The 27,292-nt window shown below is 42.3% G+C and overlaps 2 protein-coding genes across 4 annotated transcripts; one reads left to right on the top strand and one right to left on the bottom strand.

Annotated features, from left to right (window-relative positions):
- Nucleotides 1-1,987: 1,987 nt before the first annotated feature.
- LOC118556859 (chondroitin sulfate glucuronyltransferase-like) lies at nucleotides 1,988-14,966 on the bottom strand. The gene is made up of 4 exons (XM_036125393.1): nucleotides 13,574-14,966; nucleotides 8,373-8,937; nucleotides 8,105-8,287; nucleotides 1,988-3,710 (listed from the first exon to the last, which is right to left on the bottom strand). The coding sequence occupies exons 1-4, from the start codon at nucleotides 13,843-13,845 to the stop codon at nucleotides 2,439-2,441; spliced, it is 2,292 nt and encodes a 763-aa protein (XP_035981286.1). The 5' UTR covers nucleotides 13,846-14,966; the 3' UTR covers nucleotides 1,988-2,438.
- A 1,663-nt stretch (nucleotides 14,967-16,629) lies between these two features.
- On the top strand, nucleotides 16,630-25,297 carry LOC105915824 (ATP-binding cassette sub-family F member 2). 3 transcript variants are annotated; one of them, XM_012850058.3, is made up of 15 exons: nucleotides 16,630-16,753; nucleotides 17,541-17,706; nucleotides 19,563-19,775; nucleotides 19,871-20,053; nucleotides 20,126-20,297; nucleotides 20,410-20,505; nucleotides 20,581-20,683; nucleotides 20,853-20,948; nucleotides 22,256-22,375; nucleotides 22,598-22,687; nucleotides 22,781-22,891; nucleotides 22,977-23,039; nucleotides 23,133-23,261; nucleotides 23,363-23,566; nucleotides 24,744-25,297. In XM_012850058.3, exons 2-15 carry the CDS (start codon nucleotides 17,553-17,555, stop codon nucleotides 24,846-24,848), a joined length of 1,839 nt encoding a protein of 612 aa, XP_012705512.1. In that variant the 5' UTR covers nucleotides 16,630-16,753; nucleotides 17,541-17,552; the 3' UTR covers nucleotides 24,849-25,297. The 3 variants fall into 3 exon arrangements, with proteins under 3 accessions (XP_012705512.1, XP_012705511.1, XP_021164956.1); XM_012850057.3 differs by having other exon boundaries at nucleotides 16,638-16,768; XM_021309281.2 differs by having other exon boundaries at nucleotides 16,722-16,845.
- Nucleotides 25,298-27,292: the final 1,995 nt, after the last annotated feature.

The following is a 27,292-nucleotide window of genomic DNA, read 5'->3' as shown; positions in this document are numbered from 1 at the left end:
TCCTTCAAAAAGCACCATCTTGATCTGTCGCACCAAGGAGGACAAAAATAGACTATTTCCAAATTTCAAACTGTCTGGGTCTTTATTGAAAGTCTCAACTGAAGTGAAATATCTTGGTCATATGTTGACAGATTGTCTGTCTGATGATGAGGACATTTACCGTCAGGTTCGAATGTTATACGCTCAGGCAAATATTCTTGTCCGTAAATTTGGATTCTGTTCGGATGAAGTGAAGTTGAACTTGTTTAGATCATATTGTACATCACTGTATACTGCACATTTGTGGTGCAATTTAAAAAAAGCCAGTCTTCAAAAATTGAAGGTGGCTTACAATGATGCACTTAGACTTTTGTTAAATAAACCCAGATGGTCCAGTGCCAGTGAACTGTTTGTATCTGCCCGAGTCAGCACTTTGATGGCTGTCTTGAGAAAACTTATGTATAGATTTTTTTGTCGCTTGAGTGAGTCTAATAATAAAATCATACTACTGTTGGCAAATGTTAAATATAGTGCAATAAATTACTCTTCTGTACTCTGGAGACATTGGTATGATTGCCTCTTGTAAGGCTAGAAGTCATGTGTTTGTATAGTTTATGTTTTTTACTTTTTATTCTTATGTTGTCTTTGTATTCTCTTTGTATGTAATCTGGACTCTGAGTCTGTAATAAAAAAATCTATCTATCTATCTAACAGCTAAGAACTGGAGGCTTAAAAAAAAAAAAAAGTAAAAGCAGCTTATATTACTTTCTCGGCCGTAAGGATTTAAATCACTGCACAAGACTCTACTGCTGAAGAAAAACCATGATCATCCACCTCGTTTTAAGTAAGGGATAATGCCCTTCGAGGTGTCCATTGTCAGAAATTAATGGACGTCGGGGAGGCGTCAACCGTTGCTTCCGTAAAGACCATTAATTTCTCGTAATGGACAGCTCGAAGGGCATTATCCCGCTTAAACCATGGTCATTTACGAAAGACATAAGCATTAAACACATTTTTAACACTTTAAGGTTTTTTTCCCACCGTTATAACCGCAAGTTTTAAACAAGAAGCGGCAGAGACTATTTAATGTATTGATTTGCTTTGTGACGCGTTGCCAAGGTAACCAGCGTCAACTGACTCGCCGTTACTAAAGTCCCTTAAAGGTCTGACTTTAAGGGACTTTAGCCGTTACCAGCTAACGTTTGAGCCAGCGCAATAATTTAACGGACACCCTGCCTGCAGCCAATCAGAACACAATATTCACACAGCTCCCGTGAGAGCGCTGACTCAAACGTTAGCGCGTCACGAGAGATATTAAAGACAGTTGACGCTGGTAACATTGGCAACGCGTCACGAGAGCCGTTAAATAGTTGTCTTAAAGTGAATTTTTTTTTTTACTTTACGGGTAAAAAAAACATTAAAGTATAAATAATTGATTTAATATTTATTTATTTCATACGTGACCATGGTAAAAGCGTGGTAATGCCTTTTGAGGTATCCAAACAACGGTTGACGCCACGTCGTCCATTAATTTCTGATCATAGACACCTCTTTGGGCACTATCCCTTACTTAAAGATCATTTGGACCTGTACATGAAATACCAGGAGGACATAATCTGGCTAGAACAGACCAAAATGTTACCCTGTGGATGTCACAGCAGACACCATGTTTTTAGGAGGAATGGCCGGGTGAAAAGACTTCTAGACACCCACTGGTTTCTCTGCTCATGCGACGTTTGAAGCCATTGCTCCCCAACAAAAAGGCTTCTCTGCACACTAGTTTCTTCTGCTTCTCTCCTGACGTCGCTGCACTTTATTAAACACATTTATTTGTTGACTTCTTCAGATTTATCTGTGAATTTACTTGTCGTGAACTTTGTGCCAACAGCCTCAACAGAGATACATTTAGCCAGAAAAACATTGACACGTTCAGTGGTTTTTCCGCCATAAAGGACAGATTGTATAAAATTTTGAGAAATACAAATAAAAAAAAAAACAGCTCTCAATGTAAAGTTCATTTTTTTTAATACCTCTTACAAAAGAAGGAACATTTCCTAAAGAAAAAGGCAGCCAATGGCTTCAGCTTGTTTTCGGTATTTGAACGTCGTCTCGAAGGAAGACTTATGGCTCAAGTGATTTTTTTTCTTCTTTCTTTCCAATTACAACCAACAAAGAAGGCCTTTGTTCTTGTATTACAGACACTGAAATACGGCTAAAAATATAAATACTGCCCCACAGACTGTGAGCAAATGTCCGTTCACGGAGAGACACGACCGTGATTCATCGCCGTCTGGACGCGATTTGAAAGGTACAAAGGTAAAATAAGCTGGGACACCTTCGGCTGCGAGACGTAAACAGTTCAGGTTTGTGTTTTTGGGTGATCTTCACGTCTTTGCACCGTGACATTACGATCAAACCCACAAGTATCTGCGTTTAATTCATTCCATGCCAACCCAAGTTTACGTGCTGTTGGCCTGTTCCTGCTCAAACAAAGCCATGGCGAGGTGCGACCGGGACCCCAGGCTCTCCAGGTTGCTGAGCACACAGCGGTGGTAGATGTCCTCGCTGAACCGAGGGTTGCACGCTCGCCGCACGTACTTCTGGATCAGCGCCGGTTCCACGGCCCTGAACACGTGCAGGCCCGAGTAACGCACGAAGATGTCGTACACGTCCATGCTCTCCATCAGCTCCTCGTTCTCCAAGATGTCGGCGGCCATCTTGGTGCGGGCGCTCATGTAGTCGGCGTTGTAGAAGCAGGCCTCGTCGAAGACGTGCCGGTCGAAGTGGCCGTCGCGGAGCGACTCGGAGGCGAAGGTGGAGGAGGCGGACGGCTGCTGGTCGCGGTAGATGACGGCGGGGTTGTACTCCTGGAAGTGGACCGGGAAGAAAACCTGCCAGTTGCTGATGGCGTTCATTCGGCAGCGGTTCAGGAAGTCTGCGTTGACCTCGGTCCAAACGCTCGACAGGAAGAAGAGCGTGTCAACGGGGTGCTTCTTAGAAATGATGTCCATCAGCTTGACCTGGGAAGGAACCTCGGTCTTCACGCTGATCCAGGGAATCTTCACGTCTCCGTAACGTTTCTCCACCTCGCCGATCATCGACTTGACGCCGGCGAACACGTCCGTCTGGCTCACTCTCTGGGCGTCGAAGGGGTCGTAGATGAACAGGAAGGTCAGCAGCACGTTATCGTGCGTGTCCAGGGTGTTCGTCACATACATGTCGAGGAAGTTCCCCACAAAGTCCTGGTCCTGGGCGGTGACGGGCAGGATGACCTGCACCCGCGTTGCCTCCGTCACGTAAGGCATGGGGATGATCTCCACGGCACTGAGCGGTCGGAGCAGGTTGACCCTCTTGGCGATGACCTGGCTGTGGCCCTTCTGGGTGAAAGCCTCCAGCGCCAGGTCGAGTACGTACTCCATGCCTCGCGTGGGATCGAAGCGCCTGTACCCGTTGAGCAGCCGCCGCTTGCGGAAGCGGAGCTGGGGCTGGTAGTGCTCGTTGAGGCGCTCCACGGCGACCTCCAGTATGGCGCCGACGTCGGCTCTGTCGGCTCCCCTCATCTCGCATTTGGGCGAGCCGTCTGTGCAGGAGTAGATGTGCTCCTCGGTGAAGTAATCCCAGTTTATGACCTCGAAGCGGGTCTTGGGTTTGAAGGGCGAGTTGAGTCCGATCGGCCAGGTGACCCCAGCCTTTCCCTCGGGGGTCAGGTGGCTCAGGTTGCTGATCTGCATCTGATGGGTACACAGAATATCACGTCAGTAAAATATTAAATGAAAAGCAACAAAACTCTGGAAAAAATGTGTTATACAGGTAGCTGTAGTTTAATTAAATTCAACTTTTTAATTTCCATTTAGGATTAATAACATCTTGTTTTAATTGAATTGACCTTGCTTTGCTTTGAAAGCTGCTTTGTAATCTCCGTGTATCGACACCCCGAAGGTTGTTTGTCATAATGACGGTTTTTACTAGCCTCATGAGACCAACCTGATCTCGCGAGCGTTCAAGGTTTCACTCGCAGATCAGTCTGGCTACTTTCCGTTAAAGAAAATTTGGAGCCGTTCACCAAACGAACGTCCAATCAGCGTTGGCTTTGAGGCGGGTTGAGGTGTGACGCAACGAGGAGCGCGACAGTTCAGTCTAAAGAACATGGCGGCTTCAGCCGATGAAACTAGCGTTAGCGTGGCTATGGAGCAAGTTTTATCAGAATTACAGAGTATTTCTTCACTGAAAGAAGAGCAAAACGCTGCTCTGGAGGCTTTTCTCAGAGGAAAAGTTGTTTTTGCTCTTCTCCCGACTGGTTTCGGCAAGAGCTTGATCTATCAATTGGCTCCTCTTGTCGTGTTAGTACGTCATATGCTTCGTTGATCTGATTGGTTTATTTGGCCCGTCTATCACCAACATAGGCCAATCAGCTAACCAGTATTTTCGCCCCTTCCCAAAATTACTTCAACGGAAGGTTTCCAGATGGATATGCGAAGCAAATCCATCTGGCGGAGTCAGGTTAGGTTTTTACTACACTATCTTGGGATAATGGGAGCTTAAAGGAGCTATAAGTCATACAGACACCTTGTGGCTCAAATCGGTACAACAGCTTGCCAATCACAACAATCTAAAATGCCGTTTTTAAACGGTGTGTTGCTGTTGAGAATTTTTACTTCCACATTATAGGTATATAATGTTGTATTCTGTTCCATTTCTGGTCCGCATCCCTTACTGGCTTCCATCTTTAAAGGCTGCTGCTGTTTTGCCAAGATAAAATACCAAATGCTGTGCTCTGTTTTGGGAACCCTGGGAACTCTCATATGATTGGCTGAGGAACCAGGAAGTAAACACGGGTCACGAGAAAAACGTGACTAAGACATCGTTGATGGAGAGGAACAAATGCTTATAGGGAATGTTACTTCCATCCCAGGTGACAAATGAGAATGATTTGCGTAGATTTTACAGTAAATATCTTACTTATAGCTCCTTTAACTGTTGTGTTTAAAGTTTCATAATCTCCAAATGATGAAATCCTGAGCTTTGTCGTGGATTTATCGCACATACGCGATTTTTAAACTTCCCTCGTCACATTCATAATTTTCATTGTGTCGAGATAACAAGACCTCAGACTTGTTCTGTCGTTTTAACTGTTTAATTATCTCACCGTGTCAGAAATGACACAGTTTGAGTTTGTTGCAATTGACTTTATTATCTGGAGATAATGAAATCTCAACCATTTCATTTTATTCACATTTAGAGATTATGTGATCTTGAGCTTGTTTGTCTTATTTTCTCAAAATAATGAAATCTGAAGAGTTTGATGCTCCGATCAGGTTAAGGAGATATTCAGCTCATTTTGTCCCAATAAATTGAATTGCCTCGCTGTGTTGACATAATAAGACCTTTGTAACAATTTAATTGTATCGTTATCTTGACATAAGACCTCAAGTATGTTCTGACATGACTTTTTTTGTCCTGATATGGCTCGAGCCATTTTATAGCGACTACAGTTTCATTCTCTCATTATCTTCACACAATGAAATCTCAAGCCTGTTTTTTTTAACCTCAGTCTAGTTTTCCTGTAAGAAATGCTAAATTATTTCACTATCTCAGTGTCGAATTCCTGAGACAATAAGGTATTATTTCTAATTCATTCTAATTCAACCTAGACAGTTTGTGAACAATGAAACTAGGCATATAAAGAACCACTAATTTCTGCATCATAATCACCTCACTATCTAAAAGTGAGTTATTTCACCCTCTCAAGCAACATCACAGGTCCCCTTTCTTTGTGCAACTTATATTTAAATGGTCAGATTTTTATCTTTTGTAAAATAAAATGTGGAAATAGCCTTTAAACACAAATGTTCTTCCATATTTAGTCGTTTTCAACGTATACAGACTTGTTGAATTGTTAAAAGCAGTTTCAGTATTTTTTTCTATACTGCGGCCGACTGAGTGAGCGACTGCGGAAAATACTGAGGATTATGTTCTGCCGTGTAACCCTGCATGTCTCAACGAGTTTGAATAATTTAACAATCCTGTATTTCTGCTTTGGAGCGCTCAGTCATTAGGGTGGAGTTAATAAAACTAACTTACACAGGCCCTTTGGCCAGGGGTGATGCCCTGATGCCTTTTCACAGTTAAAAATCTATTTAAATCGATTAATTCAAATTTACAATTTATTAAGATTTCATTTTTGGAAAATCAGGACTTTATTTTGCCAATGTGCTCATTGGGCTCATAGCATGCAATGCTGAATGTATGTTTAGGAAAATATATTGTCAAAATATTGTCAAGAGGAAACTTTTCTAACATAAGACCAGACACTTTGATTTATTCTTTTACTCTTCTTTTTTTTAAGTTGCACAAGTGAAGCGAAGCCTGTTCTTAGCTCATTGTGTAATGCCACTAGCACCAATAAAAATAGTTTTGTTTTTTTATTGTTTACAATGGCAGGGCCGCCATCTTGTTTTTAAAAGACTGTATGTAGGTGCACTTTGATTTCAGATCAACCCCCATTAGAAATGCTTGAAATGATGAAAGAAGTTTTAAAAAAATTGTGAAACGAAAAGGAGGGATAGAAAATGTATTAATTGGATTTGGGAAAATAAAATCTGACATTTTATTTTCAAGCTATATCGCCCTAACCTGACCCTAGCCAAATGAATTTCGCTCCACCTAGCTCCACTCATCCATCTGGAACAGATCCATAGAAATGGCGTTTCAGAAGGCTGGGCCTTATCAAAAATCCTTGCATATGATTGGATAAGCCACTTGTCTGCCATCTTTATCGACGTGCTATTTCAACCACTCACACCAAAGCTAACCCGTGACTCTGATGAGAGCGACGCAGGAAAAAACAAAACTTGCCAAATCCAGTCGGGAGAAGGGCGAAAACATTGTTTCCACCAACAAAAGCCTTCAGAGCCGTTCTCTGATGTTCTTTTATTGAAACAATATTAGGTAGATTGGACAACACGGAAGAAATAGCAGCATCAATGTTAACGCTTGCTTCCTCGATCACAGACATATATACGTAGACGCGTCATAGGGCGCAGGTTCGCACGTCAACGTCACCGCCATATTGTATGTGGCAGAAAGAAGTTGAGTTCTGTTATTGTGAACGTGGATCAGAGAAGATGCCTCATTCCTGTGCTGCAATAAATACACACACACACATATATATATATATATATATATATATATATATATATACATACATACATACATACATACATATATATATATATATTTATATATATATATATATATATATATATATATATATATATATATATATATATATATATATATATATATATGTATATGTGTTATGAATATACGGATCAATTTGTTAATTGATCTAAACATTGTGGTCTTCGTTATTTCATAAAACCGTGTCACATGTGAACCTTTAGGAACAGACTTTTTGGGGGAGTATTAAAGAGGTAAAATTAATAATATGAGAAAAAAAAGTCCAAGGTCAATAAAGTAAAAACAAACAAACAAACACAAAAGTGATAATGTTATGATAAAAACATCATATTATGAGAATTAAGGGGGAACATTTCCAGAATAAACACAGTTTGCAGAATTATTTCACTCCTGGAGTAATAGGGCCAGGTTAGATTATTTTAAATATTTTTATTCTTTAGGAGAATAAATTCAGGAGAATGAAGCTGAAGGGACACGAAAATAAACTTGTAACATTACAAAAAAAATACTACGAATACAAAGTATATTCAGAGATTAAAGTCCCTCTGATACTGTTTAAGTGACTGAGTAACTGCAGATTTGCCACATTTAAGATGGCGGACGCTCTGACGCATCGCAGCATAGGCAGAACCCGCCCAATGACGCGTCTACTCTTATATTATGTCTATGTCCTCGATGAGCTGCCATTGTTGTCTGAATCAAAACAGTCTCACGTCACGGTCGCTTCTCCACTACGTCACATCAATGAAACTCCAGCCCTGCGTCCTGATTGGCTGGACAATAAAATTGGTTGGAGAAATCACTCTCTATGGGAGATGTCCCAGATGGATGTAAGTGGAGCTAGGCGGAACGAGATCAATCTGGCTCGTCAGGTTAATATCGCCCAGGCGTGGTTCAACACAAAACACAGCGGAGCATAACAAACCTGAAGATCCTGGATCTGCTGATAGGTCCGTTCCAGCTCTATTTGGCTGAAGCGTTTATGAAGACGGTACATGAGGTTGGGGTCCGACACCGGATGCACCGTGAAGGCGCTTCTGAACGGCAGGCTGTCTTCGCGCTCCGGATCGGCGTTTTTCCCCAGCTCAAAGTAGCGGTACGTCATCCCCTGTCGGCGCCGCAGACAGTAAATCCGTTAACCGCGGCGTTTCTGTGCACATTGTGTTGTGAATGCATGACTCTGCTGCCGTTACCTGGTGCACCTCCACGCAGCTCAGGCCCAGATAGTCGATGATGCAGCGGCCCAGCCACTCGTCGGGCCTCACGCTCAGGATGTCGTTGCGGCAGGTGTCGAGGTGCGGCTGCAGACGGGCCAGCAGGCTGCGGGACAGGAGGTAGCCGTAGCCCCCGTGGCAGTAGCGCGCCTTCTCCTCGCCTCCGATGAACTCCTCGGCCCTGCCCATGTACAGGTCCTGCCCCGCACCCAGGTGGCCCACCAGCTCTGAGAGGCGGTCCGCCTGCATGTAGGTGTCGTCCTGCGCCAGCAGGAACCAGTCGTACTCGGAGCCGTAATGCTGGTGGAGGTGCCGCACCGTCTCGTACATCAGCCACACGGGCCGGTCGTCCCCGTGGGCGATGACGGCCATGCCGTGCGGCACCTTGGGGCTGCGCAGGCCCGTGAAGAAGAAGGTCCGGTGGAAGTGATGGGCGACCGTGCGGTTCACCGCCACGGCTAACGTGTTGAGGGTGGCCCGGGAGCTGAGGACGCCGGCCAGCAGTCGCTCCCTGATGCCCAGCTCGGTGTGGATGTATCGCGTTCTGCAGGAGAGAGGTCCGATTAGGACGAGGGTCTGCAACCTTTACCATCCAAACAGCCATTTTTACCCTGAGTCCAGCTAAATAAAACTCTGTTAGAGCCGCTAATGTTCCATGACCTCTTGGAAAAAAAGACAATGTATAATTTTAAAAGAAAAAATACATCTTCTATAGGAATTTAGTAACCATTTTTTAAAGAACGGTTGTTTTATTTCCATTTTAGCTTGTAAAATAAAGAAAATCATAAAAACCTTCGCAAAAAGAGGATGGATACACTTTCCGCTATGGGATGTTTATCTGTAGAAAATTATGTAAAAAAAAAAAAAAAAAAACACACCATCGGCAACCAAACGACACTAAAAATGGATCTAAAGAATATATTACTTGTACTTTTAGGTTCATTCTGGTGTGGAAATTCAGTGCAATCGTTCCATGAAAAAAAAAAATATATAAATACTTTTGTATTTATATCTCTATTAAAAGGTTATTTGGTAAGTCAGCATTTTAGCCCAAGTTGTTAAGAGCCAATGCAGAAGCTCCAAAGAGCCACTTCAGGTTTGAACATGCAGGTTGCAGAACCCTCTGGATTAGAACCACGCTGCAAAAACTTAACATCTAACCTGTTAACCTCGGTTTTTATATCACAACAACAGTGACGCTCAAAATAAGGTAAAAGCTTTGCAGTATTAGTGTACGCGCAATACAGAAGCACCAATCAGAAGACAGCTGCCAAGAAGATGATTACTATTATGTTTTTATTTTTCTCTCCTCTGTTATTTGTTCCATTTAATTGAACATTTTGTAGATCACTACCTCTGTTTGTTAGCCTGTAATATTTACACTAATTGGTGAATAAAGGGGATAGAAAGGGGGACGGGGACGGGGGGGAGAGAAGCACATAGCAATGCGTAAACACCATTTCTGTTGTGCATATTTGCACATTTTGCTTCATTGCATCTCCATCTAGCATTACAAATGCTACCGAACTCTTAGTCTTTAAATGCATTCTTGCACAATCCAATTCTGTACATACAATGGTTTGTATACTGTGACCTTCTCCTGCATTGTTTACATTTCAATTGTTTTTATACTGTATTTTAAATCTATTGTTTACTTTTAAATCTCTTCTGCACCTAAAACTGTAATTTAACTTTTACTGCAATTTACAAGCTGTATGCAACGAAATTTCGTTCTGTTCGCACTCTGTGCATACAAAATGACAAATAAAGTTGTCTAAGTCTAATTTACTGCGGTAACAACATTTCTCCACTCACTGTTGGTTTCCTGGTTCACTTTTCATTTATTTGTGTTTGGGTCGATTTGTTTTCATAGATTTAGTGTTGCTGTGGTTTTTGGTTCCTCAAGATTTCGTTTCACAACAGCTAACGTGGCGACATTTTGCTTCTGTCACACCGTCTTGTGTAAGGCTGAACGACAGTTAGTTCATCCATCCACCTAGAGAGAGAGAGGCGAGATCAGAACGTGGATTTATTGAATCCGATCATGCGGCCCGTTGAGGGATTTCCTAATCATGCAGCTCTGCCGCGGAAGTTGATTTTCAGATACGCTCTGCCTGTACATTTACGGCCATTGTCCGGCTGGAAGACGCACCTCCACTGAAACCAGTTGCGGCATCTAATGCTGCGTTCACACCAAACGCGTTTTTAGCGTCGGGGGAGTCTGGTTTACCTGCGAGGTCTACGCTGGACGCGCCTCTAGGAAAAACTCTCAGACGCTCAACTCCAAAGCAACATTTGGAGCTGGACGCCGAACGTCAACCAATCAGAAAGACCCTTATATGTGACGTAGCGGTGGATTTCCCCGATCCCATCCCATTACCTATGCTCAGTCGGGCCATCACTACAGAGACAGTAGAGGGCCTGTAGGAGCCTGAATTTATATTTTGTGATTTTCTTGGTATGCATTATGGTTAATGTCAGTGTTGTATAGTAACAACACTGTAAAATGAAGCTGGTGAAGATTCTCAGTCATCCAGGTCATGGTCATTCCAAAAAAAAGTAAAAAACAAAACAACTGGACTTGTTTTTCGTAGTTGAAGACGTTTCGCTTCCTCTCCAGGAAGCTTTCTCAATTCAAACAGTCTGGAGTAATGTGCAGTAACAAGCTTTATACTGCTTGGTACCGCACATTACTAAGGGGTGGACCTGTTTCTGTTGAATTTGCATGTTATCTAAGCCATTGCTAGGCCTTTGTTTGGCAGTAGTATAAAGCTTGGTACTGCACATTACTCCAGACTTTTTGAATTGAGAAAGCTTCCTGGAGAGGAAACGAAACGTCTTCAACTACGGAAAACAAGTCCAGTTGCTTTGTTTTTTACTTTTTTTGGAACTGTAAAATGAAGTAAAAATACCTCACAACTGTACTTAAGTATATTTTGGAGTACTTTATACTTTTCTCGAGTATCATTTTTTTTTTTTTATACATTTCAGTTTTACTTCATTATATTTCCGAACTTAATTGCATCCTTTTACTCCGATACATGTTCAATGTTTGGTTTAGTTACTCATTACAAAAAAGTGAGAGAGTGTTTTGACCCCACCTACTGATAACGTTACAGGTGTATCTATTAGCAGGTTTACCACTTCTGTAGGTTAACTAGACCTGGTTTATCACTTAACCATGTTCTTAGTATACACCCCCTGGTCTAAATTTTACCTGCACTTGGTTGTGTACAATTTTAAAGTGCATAGTACTGACCTTACTTGAAGAAGGAAAACTGAGAGCTTGCAAAAATTTTGTATTTTCTGTCTAAACTTCATCTAAATTTCTCCTGCACTTGGTTGTTTATATTATTTTAAGTAAATTTGACTTTCAAAGTTTACCAAAATATAAAAAATATGATTCAAACTGCATTTGCTTTGTTTTACTTTTTACTTATACTTTTTATTACATTACTTGAGTACATCTATTTTTACAGTAATTTTCATACTTAAGTACAAAACATTTCAGATACTTAAAACTTTAACGCAAGTAATGTTTCAGTCAGTGACTTGGACTTTTACCAAAGTCATATTTTGGAGCGGTACCAATACTTTTACTTGACTCCGAGATTACAGTACTTTATACAACACTGGTTAATGTTTTGGGTTTTGTTTTTCTCGCTAAATTTACTTTTCTTCAAATTATTTGATATTATTGGTAATTCATATTCATTTTGGGAATTTTTATATTTAGCTATTGTGGTTATTTTGCTATTATTTTCATTACTTCTTTGGTTTAAGGCTCCATACGTGTCACTTTTAAGGATGATGCATCATGGGAGTTCGCTCTTGTGTATCTCACAGAGTGGAGCCAAATGGTTATCTTTTCTATGTATGTTTATTAGCGCCCTTTTTTTTCTATCTACCCACTAAAACGTTTTTTAAATGCATTAACGTCTTCATGGATTTTTTTTTGAACGAATCATCTGGACAACTTGTGTTTGGACACGTTGAGAGCGCAGTGAGGCAAGTTAAATTCAAGACTTTTTAATGCCACTTGAAATAAAAAGTTAAGACCAACTTCATGATAAACAAGATAAACCTGGTTGCGACAACTTCACCCAAATGTTTATTTTCACAAAAACCATTACTTTCTGGCCCAGTAGACATGTTTAATAAATTTTTAAAACATTCCATATAGGAAGAAAGCTAAAAAACACAAATTACAGATATATTTTTTAACAACTACTGAACTGAATTCACAAACTTTGTTTTGTTCCCTACTAAAATAAACTATAAATCAGTTTTAAAAACCACAACATAACCAGTGCCAACAGTTTTTATTGGTTCCGCTATCGTGACAGAACCAATAATGGTTACGTTGAGCCGTTCGGTAAATTAAAAAAATTATAATTGTGTCAATTAATGTATACAATGTATATGCACATATATACGCGTAGGTACGTATGTATGTAGGCGCATAGATATATGTATATATTTAAGTATATAGATATGTTTTTATATATATATATATATATATATATATATATATATATATATATATATATATATATATATATATAGACCACTAAGAATGTAAATGAGACATCATATGCCCATTCCTATTTCCTTTTTTGTATTTTTTGGTATTCTTTTTGATCCATTGTATATATGAAGATTCACTGTATATAACTGAATGCACCTTCCCTACTCTGCACCTTCTTGTATGAGCCGATGTGACGAGTGAATTTCTCCATTGTGAGATCAATAAAGACTATCTTATCTTATCTTATTATTTTACTGTTTGGTAAGGATTACAAAAATAAAATCCTATTTATGACCTGGTAACAATTTTAAGACCTAAGAAAGACTGATTTAAGACATTTTAATGCCAATTAAGGCCTTAGTTTTATATTACAGAATTCAATGCCTTTTAAGACTTTTTTAAGGATCCGCAGGAACCCTGGGGAGGAGGAGTAGAACCTAGGATCTTGGGTAAGTTATCAAAAATGTTCCACGCTAAAATATTTCCCCCCCCCTCGCCTTTTTGATGCTCTAAACGGGTTTGGTGTGAACGCACCATCCCAGGTTCCCACAGCATGATTCTGCCACCGCCGTGCTTCACCATGCCAAACCTCTGAGGCGTCCGCAGGACAGCTGGAACAACCGGGGACACTGGTTTCCACCCTTCCACTCACCTGAGGACCTTCTTGTGTGGCTTGTTCGGGTCCTTGTGATACGGCACAATCCGTGGCTGGAAGTCCACGTCCCCGGCTCCATCTCTGCCTCCTCTCTGGTCATCTCCCCTGCCCAGGAAGAGCCCACCTTTGGCCAGCTCGTCTCTGCAGGGGTCGTCCGCGTCCCCTTGCGTCCAGGACACCATGAGGAGGCTGAGGCTGCATCCCAGAGACAGCCCCAGGATGAGGGGCAGAGCGGGCCTGAAGAGGGCCAGAACCGACGAGAGGCGCATGGCTGACAGCTAGGAGCCAAACCTACGGGGGGGGGGGGGGGTGGCAGCGCTTTAAGGGCCAACTAAAACACGCATTTTACCCAAACCCGCGCTGAAAAAGGTTAAATCAGTCTGAAAAAACGACCGATTCTTATATAGTTTGCGTTTCCTGTTATTAGATCAGACGTCTGGACGCATGAGGCGACTATACCTAACAAACCTGCACCTTTTATTTACACCATTGCCCAAGACGATTGCACTGTGTCTGCAAAAGTTTTCCGCTTTAAAACAACAAACGCATGCAAACAGCTTGACATCACCTAACTGTTTGTCGTTAAGCCTCAGCCTTCTTTGGTTAATTATTTACATGTCTACTGCGTCCATGTTCCGTTAATTAGCTGGACTCTTTCTTCTTCTTCTTCTTTTTTTTTAGCTAGGGTTAACGCTAGCAGCCAGCCACCAAGTCAGCGCAAATACATACGCTTTTTTAAAGTCGAGTCGCTTTTATTTGGTAATCCGGTTACGGGGAGAGTAAAGAAAAAAATAAAATAAACATCGAAGCGAACGAGCGACAGTTTTCACGTTACAAACGCGTCGCGTCTGTTTTGACAACCGTCTCAAATGTAAATTGTAAGCTAGCAGGCTAGCATCGCGCCCCGTCCGGTGCGGACACGTCGATCCGCGATCATCGACGCGAAGCTGCCACAAGTCCCGTTTCTCTGGCAGGAAAAAGCTGCATTAAAGCGGGCTGGAAGAGCATGTCGTCCTGTGTCTGTCTTCGGTTTCTCCACTTCCTGAAAAACGCTACACACACACACGCAGACACACACACAGCGTGGAAACAGCGTCCCTCCCGTCGTTTTCAGCCTCATCATCACAGATCGACTGACATTCCAGCTTGCTGCAGCATCACCTCTAATCCTGCTTCACACAGTTTGCTATTAAACACCATAAAAAGCTTTAATAAAGAATACTTATTTTTATTAACATATGAATACATGTGTTATCCACCCTGGACGCAATGTCCCTGACGCGAGGAAGGCGTTTAACCGTTATATGCGAAGAAACGTCAGTACGATTTGATATTCATCATCTGTATTTAAAGTATTTTATTTAAATCCCAGACCTCTTCAAAACCCGATTTCCTGTTGTTTATGCAAAGCTTTACGCGTAAGATGTTGCCACTTTTTCATCCGTTACCAGTCAAAGCGTTAAAGAACGTTTCACAACTGATGTGTCGCTCGCAAACGAGCCTACTTGACCTGCCGGCTCTTACCGGAAATTTAAAAAAAAAAGAACGTAATTTGACGTCAATGTTATGACTTAGAAAGACTTACTTTGAAGATTGAACATAATAACGTAATTATATGATTATTATCACTGGTACTGGCAGTTAAGCTCTATTAAATTTCTACGCAGAACAGAAGTCCAAATTTTGTGGAATGTACATCAAGAGGTCACCAAGAACTAGTTCGGAATCTAATGCTGCATTTTAAAAGTAGGTATTACCTATTTATAGCATATTTTACTGTTTGTGTTAAGTAAACTTAACAAATGAGGGGAAGATGGAGCGGGAGATCGACAGGCGGATTGGTGCGGCGTCTGCTGTGAAGCGGGCGGTGTACTGATCCGTTGTGGTGAAGAGAGAGCTGAGCCAAAAGACGAAGCTCTCGATTCACCGGTCGATCTACGTTCCCACTCACATCTATGGTCACGAGCTTTGGGTCGTGAGCGAAAGAACGAGATCCCAGATACAAGCAGCCGAAATGAGCTTTCTCCATAGTGTGTCTGGGCTCTCCCTTAGAGATAGGGCGAGGAGCTCAGTCATCCGGGGAGGACTCAGAGTAGAGCCGCTGCTCCTCCACGTCGAGAGGAGCCAGTTGAGGTGGCTCGGGCATCTGGTCAGGATGCCTCCTGGACGCCTCCCTGGTGAGGTGTTCCGGGCACGTCCCACCGGGAGGAGGCCCAGGGGAAGACCCAGGACACGCTGGAGGGACTATGTCTCTCTGCTGGCCTGGGAACGCCTTAGGATTCCTCCAGAGGAGCTGGCCTAAGTGGCTGAGGAGAGGGACGTCTGGGCCTCCCTACTGAAGCTGCTACCCCCGCGACCCGACCCCGGATAAGCGGAAGAAGATGGATGGATGGATATGTGGGTATAAAAGATGGATGGATGTTTGAGTTGTTATTATCAATGACCAGACTAAATACTAACAAGTTATGCATTTAAGGAGCATGTTCACAAAAAATGCTGTAAAGTACTATGCGTGATGGATTTTCATGAGTTATGAACCATCAAGCATAGAAATAAAATTTGAGTTTTTGCAACTTCCTCCGCCTTTTACATTTGCAGCAGGAGTGTTGGATTTTTTGGTGAAGAACAGCCAACTTTCTGTGCTGGAAAATGTTGGTTGATTTTTCTTTCTAATTTCACCTCCTTCATCATTTGTGCTGATAAAACCAAAACTATGGAGACTTCAGCAGCTTCAGAAACAGACCATTAAAACTACAGTGATTTAAGAAGCTTCATATATGCATCACTGATGTTATATAGCATGTGGGAGTTGAGGAAAAAAAGTCAGATTGTCATTTCTAAAATGAGTCAAAACCATTACATTAAAATAAAATTGGAATAATGTTGGTACTCAACACGTGCATGCTGAATACTATTTTGGAATTAATCGGCATGAGGAATTGTTTGGGAGGCAAAAGAACCGGCTCTTTTTATGAGCCGACCCAAAGCTACGGATCTAAAAAAAAAGAGCCGGAATTCCCATTGCTACGTTTCACTGCAGTACCACGAGTAGGGGAGGGTCCTTCGCTTTTCGCCGCCCTTCATGACCATATATGGTTCGTCTGGCGGTTTCGAGAGCGGCTACATCCACCCGGCAAAGAGTGGACACGAGACATCAGTGTGCTCCCGACATAAGAGGTACGGAGACATCAGGTGAATAAGATAGATCTGAGTTTAACAACTGTCCCGTGAAACCCCAACCGATACCGGCTACTGTGAGGAGAAACTGGGTTGGTTTTTAAACTCGTTTCGCCGTTTTATAACTGTGCCATCTTTAATTCAGGCCTTGAGTCGAACTAGCAAGCGGGCCTGTCAGGTGTAGCTAACGGTACTAGCTTTGCTTCGTAGGAAGCCGCTAGAAATAAAATAAAAAATGTTTTTTTTTATTGGTAACTAATGTTTTCTTTTTAATGTTTGACATTTATTTGTGTTGTAGCCAACACCGCTGAACGACGCGTGCCTTTTGGCTCGCCGGGGACAAAGTGTACGGCTAAAGCTAGCACGGTTAGCGGCTAACAGCCGGGCTAATCGGGCTTCATAGATTCTTAGGGAAGCGGTTGGAAAGAACCAGAAAGGGGTCTCCGTTGTCGTTGCCGCCGCTACTCCAGACTTAAATGCGATGTTGTTGATCACGTTGGTTATTAAAAAGTATTCATTTAAAAAAATAAGCTTTGTTTTCGTTTAATTGTCGGGGCACTAGGTAACCGGCAAGCCGGTTCTCCGCTAGCTGTTAGTCATCCCAGCCCTGATTCATGCCGCTACCTTATATGACTAACGCCGGTTTAGTTACCTCAGCACCGACACCTTTTACACTACAGATGGTCTGAACAGATTTTAATGTTAAGGTGTTGGTAATTTTTATCGATTGCTGTTATCCGACTTTATTTTTTTTTAATAATTTTTTTATTGTTCTTCTGTTGAGTAGCCTTGGACAACCATGCCGTCAGACCTGGCCAAAAAGAAGGCGGCCAAAAAGAAGGAGGCAGCCAAAGCCCGTCAGAGGCCCAAGAAGTCTGACGAAGCAAACGGGGACAGCGATCAACCCGAGATCCAAGAGAACGAGAACCAGGAGAACGGAGAAGACAGCAATGGTGAGAGGAAGACCGCACATGTGTTTTCATTATCTGAAAGGGGGACTGTATGGAGTAAGACTACTGTCAATATGAGCGTATGCGTCTGTATTAGTAAATGTAAGTGTAAGATTTGTATTTGTTCCTGTTTGTCAATTCCTACATACGTTTGATCTCTGAGAATACAAGTTTAGAGGTTACAAGTTTGCAACAAATACAAGTACAAATCCAAAATTCACGAGTATGAATCACAATTTTATCGTTATGAATCAACACAAGCCCTGATGAAGCTGTTGCACACCCCACCAGTAGGTGGCAGTAATGACAGCAGATGTTTCATCTGTGAGAATGCAAGCGTCGTTTTTCTCGGGTGTCTCAATTCAGGGGCCGCATCCTTCGAAGGATGCATTTGTAGGCCGATTACGAAGGCTGTCCCAATTCACGAATCCTTTAAATGCGGCCGACCAATGCGTCCTTCCTTTCCCCAATTTAAAGGACGGGTCTGGTGTTTCCTCCACTTGCTAACCCTATCCCATGATTCATTACGGTTTGAAGAGAACTTTCAACCTGAAACCCCAATGGTGGAGGCGAGTTAAATATATTAACGCTTTCTGTGTCATAAATGTAACTTTTAAAAGGTTTTTAGGTGAGAAGTTAGTTATGTTAAACCGGAATATCTGCTCGGTTTGACATATCTCGTGATTTAAAGGAAGAAGTTTGGTTGCTCTGACCGCAACCGAACTCACCTCATCGGCCTCCAGCCCGCTCGCTTTTAGAAATAATTCAGATATCTAATGTCAGTGTTTGGTTAGTTCATTACTATTATTCTCTATAAATAAGCTGATTTAGGCTTTACTCAGATAGTTACAGGGACAGTGTTTAAGTTGGAAAATGTTTCATTAAATTACACAAATGGTATTTGTCATCAAATGGCATTCCTTAAGTGGTATATTTCAACATAAAATTAAACATTTGGCTGATTAGTGAATTAGAACATAAAATATGATAAAGCAACATTTTAAATAAAATATTGTTGGCCACAATGAATATGAAGGGAAAATAAAAACCGTGTATAGTCATTTACGGTGGAGATGACGGGATTAACCTTCAGGCTCGGTTTGCTTAGCTTCACAGCTGCTAAGGTTAAGGTGATGGAGGCCGGATAAGCCGGTCTCTCCAGGTCTTTTCCACGGCCCACATAGACCTGGTCCTTAAAAGGATGCAGCCCCTGAACTGAGACGGACCCCTCGTCTTTCTCTTGTTCTTGTTTAATGGCGGTTGGTGGAAATACATTCGGATGCATTACCGCCACCAACTGGTAAGGATTGTAAAACCACTTCATCTCGGCTTGTAGGTTGGTATTTTGTAAATGTGATTCAAACTTGTACTGTTGCAACTTGTATTATTAACTTCTAAACTTGTATTGTCAGATGAAACAACGGAGTTGACAGGGGAAAAAAAATACAAATCTTGAATTTATTCACGTTTATTGACTTATATTTACAAATTCAGACACCTACGCATACATTTATATTGACAGTTTTCTTACCCCATAGAGCTAAGCTAGGGTGACATAATTCACACCAACCAAGGCGGGACATGTCTATATGCTAAAAGGTAGCCAGAATAGTCACGCTAACTTTAAAATATGAAGGCTCTAAATGTGGATGGTTTTTATTAACATTTTTAAGACAATTAATAGTAATCCTAATTTTTATTTATTTTTTTTAATCCCCAAACTTTGAATAATTAGTCTTTATTTCCAAGTTTCGGGGCATTTTCCTGTCGTCCGTGACCCAGTTATTTAGAATTATGCTGCAGAGAGGCTAAAACTGTGTGGAGTCATCCATAAAGCAGGAGACTTTATCCTCTGGTAGGGGTTTCCAGCCTAACCAAGGAGCTAGACGAGTTTGAGCTGCGGAAGACGGAGGCTCGGGCCGTGACGGGCGTTCTCGCCTCCCACCCCAACAGCACGGACGTCCACATCAGCAGCCTGTCGCTCACCTTCCACGGCCAAGAGCTGCTGGCAGACACCAGCTTGGAGCTCAACTCGGGCCGACGCTATGGTCTCATCGGCCTCAACGGCACAGGTAACCCTTTAGCTTGGTCTGCCCCCTTTATGGGTTCATCTTTTACACTAAATAAGAAAAGTTGTTCAATTGTTCTAATTTCTTCCCGCTGCTAGGAAAATCCATGCTACTGTCAGCCATCGGCCACCGTGAGATCCCCATTCCAGAGCACATAGATATTTACCACTTAACCCGGGAGATGGCGCCCAGCGAGAAGACGGCCCTGCAGTGTGTCATGGAAGTGGACGAGCAGAGGATAATGCTGGAGAAGGAGGCAGAGAGACTTGCCCACGAAGACTGTGAGTTGTATAAGAAGCTGATGGTAACGGGATCACGACTGAAACGTTAACGCCCGTCTTTCCCCGCAAAAGCCGAGTGCGAGAAGCTGATGGAGCTGTACGAGCGTCTGGAGGAGCTGGATGCGGACAAAGCGGAGATGCGAGCCTCTCGGATCCTCCACGGTCTCGGTTTCAGCGCTGCCATGCAGCAGAAGAAACTGAAGGACTTCAGCGGAGGGTGGAGGATGCGCGTCGCCCTGGCCAGGTAAAAACTAGGAGCCGTTGTAGTTTCTGGTGGAGAAATCATGTTTTATAGGGCAGATAAACTTTAATAAACGGGGCCCATCCTGAACTGGCTGCTTGTTCCGTATCTGCAGAGCTCTGTTCATCAAGCCCTTCATGCTGTTGCTGGATGAGCCCACGAACCACTTGGACCTGGACGCTTGTGTGTGGCTGGAAGAGGAGCTCCAGTCGTAAGTTTACGCCTCACCTGAGATGTTTCCTCTGTGCGCCTCCTGCACACCCACCAACCGTACGCTTCTGGGCAGGTTTAAGAGAATCCTCGTGCTCATCTCGCACTCCCAAGACTTCCTGAACGGCGTGTGCACCAACATCATCCACCTGCACCAGAGAAAGCTCAAGTACTACACGGTAAGAGCCAAACTAGGAGGTCTTTAGGAACCTTCAGGATCTCCACACAGATGCGCTGAACGAAGTCGTTCATGATCCCCGGTGCTAAATATGGACTCACGATGGGCTGTTACTAATCATATCTCTCTGCTGGCGGCGACGCACATCTATATTTGTATATCTATATCAGGGTAACTATGACCAGTATGTGAAGACCCGAGCGGAGCTGGAAGAGAACCAGATGAAGCGTTTCAACTGGGAGCAGGACCAGATAACACACATGAAGGTAAGCGAGCGGCTGGTTTAGGTCAAGCTGTTCCACGGCACAGAGCTGCGTTTTTTTTTTTCCCCCCAGCAAAAATATTCACACCCTTAAACTTTTTTTATTTTCGTTTTGACACCACTTCCGTTTTATAATTGTATGTTTTTACCCCTTTTAATGGGATTAAATGAGGGCAGTGCGTGATTATGTAAGTTCTCATCGCAGCATCTCCACAGTGAGTCGCTGACGCTCGTCTTTAGCAGAGGCAGCGACGCTGTCAGTTTGTTTTTATGGACAAATACTGGAAGTAAACTGGTTTCAGGCTGTAAAAAGTTTGAGACTGAACCTGGAGGTTTACCTTCCAGCAGAGAAAGTGCCCCATAACTCAACAGAGCCACAGTGCAATGATTTCCAGCAGGATGAAGACCTTAAATGTCTGCAAGAGATCCTGAGATGGTTTATTGACGGACGGCAACCTTGATTTTTGATGCATTTGCCCACTTAATAAAATCTGCAGTAAAGATGTTTACATGCTGATTTATTTTTACTTTAAGCAGGAAAATGTTTTCAAAACTCCTCCCAATCTGAAAACTACTTATTAAACTATTTAAATGTTTTATATTTTGAACCTTCGGTATGTTTACGAAACTTCATCTTTTTAACAATTGATAAAATAAAGAGAGAAAATAATAAAGTGCATCTTTAAACACATTTATAAAATATTATAATCAAAGTGTGAAACTTTGCTGGATGAGTTGAATGGAGGGGGAAGGATGCTAGCGCCATCTGGTGGACAAAATCACACGACATTGATATCTAGTCCTAAAAATGGCTGTAGATGTCTTTAAAATCTGCGTTTTTGTATCAGGCTGAGGGGGAAAAGGATGAAAACTACTCTGTTAGTTAACTGGATTGTTTATATATTGAATTAATGGATTAAGAATAGTTTTCAGTGGACTAGAACATTTGTTTTTTGTCCTGTTTTTGCAAAGCTTAGTCATTTAGGTTATTATAAGGAGCTGAGACGACTACTCCGCAAGATTTTCAAATTTGAACAATGTGAATTAAACGGTTTAAAACTAAAAACCAAAAAGGACCTCTGAGGTTTGAAGGTTTTCCTGCTGACTTTTATAACTTTTCTCCTGGTGCATTTACTTAACTTTTTGGGAGCCGTTACCCTTAGATCAATGTCTGTGCACCGTTCCCAGCCTTTTTATTCATTTATTTTTTTTTTAACACCAGCAACATGAGTCAGAATAATTTTCCCACTAGAATAATAACCGTGTTTTAAAACGCAGGACTGTTCTCATTGTTTGTTCGTTGCTCTCCAGAACTACATCGCCAGGTTTGGCCACGGCTCGGCCAAGTTGGCGCGGCAAGCGCAGAGCAAAGAGAAGACGCTGCAGAAGATGGTGGCGTCAGGCCTGACTGAGAAAGTCGTGAATGACAAGGTAGAGCGCCGCCGCTTTCCTGACCAGTAGAAGAAAACCCAGGAAACGGCCAGATTTAGCAGGCCTAGATGGGAATTGTGATAAATATACTGATCCTATATGAAGTAATGCCTAATTGTTCAGAAGAAATGTTTGTTACCTCAGAATAGAAGACCATATTTATCACTGCAGAACTTTATTTAACTGGTACTGAATAAAACATCCTTTCTTCTTCTTCTCCAGACTCTGTCATTTTATTTTCCTCCCTGTGGGAAGATTCCTCCTCCTGTTATCATGGTTCAGAACGTGAGCTTCAAGTACAGTGACAGCACAGTGAGTATGGTTGATACGCACAACTTGTTCTGTTTTGTCACCTCCACCCCCCCAAAAAAAAAACATTTAACTTTTATCTGCCGTCTGCTGCAGCCGCACATTTATAAAAACCTGGAGTTCGGTATCGACTTGGACACCCGGGTGGCTTTGGTGGGACCCAATGGCGCTGGGAAGTCCACATTACTGAAGCTGCTTATGGGAGAGGTCAGTACTGCTGATTTTACTCAGAAATAAACCTGCTGCAGCTCCCGGTGTTCAGCTTTGCACTCTTGTCCTTTTTGTTTTTTAGCTCCTCCCTACCGATGGCATGATTCGCAAACATTCTCACGTAAAGATCGGCAGATATCACCAGGTAAACCTCAACCCAGCACCTTTTTTGTTTTCCACGTTTTTAATTTTTAAACGGCAGTCGAATCACTGGCTTCCACCGTCTTTGTTTGAGCAGCACCTGACGGAGCAGCTGGAGCTGGACCTCTCTCCTCTGGAGTACATGATGAAGTGTTTCCCTGAGATCAAAGAAAAGGAGGAGATGAGGAAAATCATCGGCCGCTACGGCCTGACGGGAAAACAGCAGGTCAGACGCGTCCCGGTCGCATCTTCGTAAAGCCTGGAAGGTTTCTGCGTCCCTAAAAGCGCATTTTTTTTATTTTATATTTTATATTTTAATCCCTCCAGGTCAGTCCGATCAGGAACTTGTCAGACGGTCAGAAGTGCAGAGTGTGCTTTGCCTGGCTGGCCTGGCAGAACCCCCACATGCTGTTCCTGGACGAGCCCACCAATCACCTGGACATCGAGACGATCGACGCGCTGGCAGAAGCAATCAACGAGTTCGACGGCGGCATGATGCTAGTCAGTCACGACTTCAGGCTAATTCAGCAGGTATGGTCCTCTGTGACAACTGAAAATGGCCGTTTGCAACTAGAGATGCACCGATCCGATACCCGGATCCTGGATTGACTAACTAGCTGGATCGGTTATCGCAGATCCAGCATTCTGATCCAGCCGTTTTTTATTTTTTAAATTAATATCATGCACAGCAATACAGTTGCGGAGATCTAGTCACTTCAGTGTGATGTCATCACACAAAGCTGCTAGTGATGAGCAACATGGAGCCGAGTCAAGTCTGCTCTTTGGAAACATTTCGAACTTGATACGCCAACCAGTCTGACTGCAGCGTGGCGTATCTGCAACGCTAAAACAGTGAGGGGTGGTGATAAAGTTGGTAAATTCAACACCACAAACTTAAATAAGCACCATGCTAAAGAACACGGAGACACTTTATTTTTTTTTTTAACAATTCAATTTTATTTATATAGAGGCAATTAACAAAATGTCATCTCAACTCACTTTATAAAGTCAAATTTAATCAAATCATTGGTCAAAAGTTTCCTCTCTAAGGAAATCCAGCAGGTTGCATCAAGTCTTGACGAGCAGCATTCACTCCTCCTGAAAGAGCGTAGAGCCACAGTGGACAGTGTGTTGTTGATGGCTTTGCAGCAATCCCTCATACTGAGCATGCATGAAGCGACAGTGGAGAGGAAATCTCGCCTTTAACAGGAAGGAGAACCTCCAGCAGAACCAGAACCAGGCTCAGAGTGAACGCTTATCCCTGTTCTGGTTCAGAGCAGAGACACAGAAACTACAGAAGCACACATTGATCCAGGAATCCTTTCTATGTTATTTGTTAATAGCGGGGGATGTTACAACTAACAGAACACCAGACCAGGTGTACCTACTATGAAGAGAAAAAAGATGGAACAAAGAGTTAAAAGCTGAAATAACTAAAAATACAAATTGGAGAACAGTAGGAGAACTCAGCAGGGTGAGAAAAATAGGCCCTGATGTCCTCCATTAGCCTAAGTCTATAGCATCATAACTATAGAGGTAGCTCAGGGTAACCTAAGCAACTCTATGTTTACGATTCATTCATTCATTAGCAGTATGGAGTATCGGTTGATCCGCTCAGCCCAGGTATCTGATTGGATCGCTGCATCTCTGATTTCAACGAAGGGGGGGGTGAAAACTACAATGTGTGATCTGCTTCTTCTCTTTACAGGTGGCTCAAGAAATCTGGGTGTGTGAGAATCAGACCATCACAAAGTGGAAGAGCAACATCCTGGGATACAAGGAGCATTTGAAGGCGAAGATAGAAAAGCAGTAAACGCTGGTGATCTTGAGCTCTGGGCCTCCCGTTAAATATCTGACATCATGGACCTGCAGGTTTCTGACAGGATGAGCAGGAAACTTCTTACCCAACAGAAACTATTATGCATCCTACTGGACTCGTCTCTTGTACACGTAGTACTGCATCTCCTCACGGTTTATCCCCCCCCCTCCATCCCATCCAACCCCGTCACCTCAGGCTGCACTCTGATTGGCTGATCCACCTGGAATGCATTCCATTGTGTCGTCTTCAAAGTCTTTCTGTTCCTTCTTAATGTTCAGTTTTATCCCAACATGTAGGCAGCAGCTTTTAGGTCATTTTTATATTTAAAAAGTGACTTTTTTTTTTTTTTTTCTCCCCCCCTTCAGTGTAAAAGAGCAGTTCTGCCTTATTTGACAGTAATGCAATAAAGGTTTGTCTCAATAAAAACATTAAAAACCGCACAACTAATGGGAGAAGTTTTTATTACTCTTTACACATTTACAGAGTATCAAAGTCAAAACCTTTTTTTAGGGAAAATAAACTATTGCAAGGGAAAAAAGTTTATTTTGGTTCTGATAATCAAATGGCTGAACTCCCCAATGATTTACACTCAACTATGGGTTTTCTTGGCATAAATGACATTAAGAGGACAAGACGGCCAGTGGAGGCCATGCGTTACCAGGATGGGATTTGTATTTTATTTTAAAAGGACCTTCAGGTGTTTTAAAATGTAAAATGTTAGGCGTTTTTAAAATACTGAAGGCTAACCTGTCCAGACGTCTGCCTTGATTGGTGCCTTGCAAAAGCATTAAAACCAAATGGATGTTTTCATGTCATGTATTATTGATGTGATGGAACCAACACACAATGAAGTAGAAGGAATTCAACATTTTATCTTTAATTAAGCCTTCTAATTGGTCAGTTTGGGACAACCTCTGGCTGCAATCCCAGCTGCATGTCTTTGGTAGTAGACGGTGGATTGAGGGCATCTGTTGACTAGAGTCTAGACTTTGACTAGGCCATCTTCCCATCCAAGATTTTCTATCAGGACGTGTTTTAGCTCAAACTTCCAGTGTGACGCTACCATCACCTTGTTTCATACAAGCAGGTGTTCAGGACCAGTTTTGCACCTGTAGGCGAAAATGTTTCGGCTCCTTTTAACCCGACGAGATTCTCTGCAGCTCCTCCAGAGTCTTCAAAAGCCAGCTTTAAATTTTTCTGCCGTGTTCCTCCATCCTCATGATTTTGGTCTCACCTCCACAGAACAGCTGGATTTACACAGAAGCGTTTAAGACGACTTGAATCCCAGTAAAATACAAGTTTGGATTACTTCCTTTTGCAAGGTACCACGTATCAATGCCTGCCGTGCCAATTTATCTGCAGTAGACTTTGCCCACATATATATATATATATATATATAGACCTCTTAAAATTTCTAAAACTTAACCAAACTCAGATGAAACGGAATCAGAAATTTAAATAAACTATACAAAAATAACCTTCATGTCCTGCAGCCATGTTGAAGTGAAGATTTCAGAGTCTCAGTTTTCCAAAAAAAAAAAAAAAACATGCTGTTTAGTGCCTGACCTGCACAAACGGTTAAAGCTGTAATGTTTCTCTATATGCTGCGGAGTACGTATGCAAGTTATCACCAACTCTATATGGGCGAGTGTAAACTTTCTAAAGAGATTAGCTGTTAAGCAGGAAGGCTCTCCTGTAAAGGAATAGCTCAGAACTGAGGTTATAGGTAGGTAACATCTCGCCAGCAGAAGACGACACTCTGGGTGTCCTTATTTAGCTTCAGTACGGATTAGATGAGAGGAAGGCAGAAACAAACGGCCAGTCCATGGGAGGCTACAAATGAAGCGGACTCCTCCAGCCTAAAACACATCAGCATAGTCGTTTATGGGAAAAAAAAACATTTTTTTATAGAACCTCCAAGCTGCTGTCATGTTTGCACTGGATGGTTATTTAAACTAAAGGTTTGAGGCAATACCGATTGAGTCCATTTTCATTTGTTAATTTAAAAAACATAAAATACTGAAGTTAAACAGGAAGATGTGGTGGATATTTCTACAGTGGGAAGTCTTTAAAGAGGGAAATTAGGGGGATAAGGAGGGAAAGAATGTCAAGGAACGTAGGATAGAGGAGGAATGGGGGTTAAAAGAAGGGAAGGAAGAACAAAAAGGTAAAGTGTGTAGGAAATTAATGAAAAAGGAGCACAAGATGACAAATGATGGTAATGCAGAAGGACAGAGGGGACAAAAGAAAGACGGGGAGTAAAGTCTGGAATTACAAATATCTTTCAATACTCTCAACACTTTATCCAGACCTGGAAGACACTGAAGTAAAAAACTTAATACTTTCCCAGACTTTTCTAGAGCAGACGCCCTGGTACGCGTTTCCCACAGGAAGATTATTGGTGACGCACCGCCTCCTGCCTCCATTTCCTGTTTCAA

This window comes from Fundulus heteroclitus, chromosome 21 (assembly GCF_011125445.2).
Source record: "Fundulus heteroclitus isolate FHET01 chromosome 21, MU-UCD_Fhet_4.1, whole genome shotgun sequence".
In the NCBI taxonomy this organism is placed as follows: Eukaryota; Metazoa; Chordata; class Actinopteri; order Cyprinodontiformes; family Fundulidae; genus Fundulus; species Fundulus heteroclitus.
The sequence above is the reverse complement of the archived record's forward strand: the minus strand, read 5'-3'. Positions and strand labels throughout refer to the sequence as shown.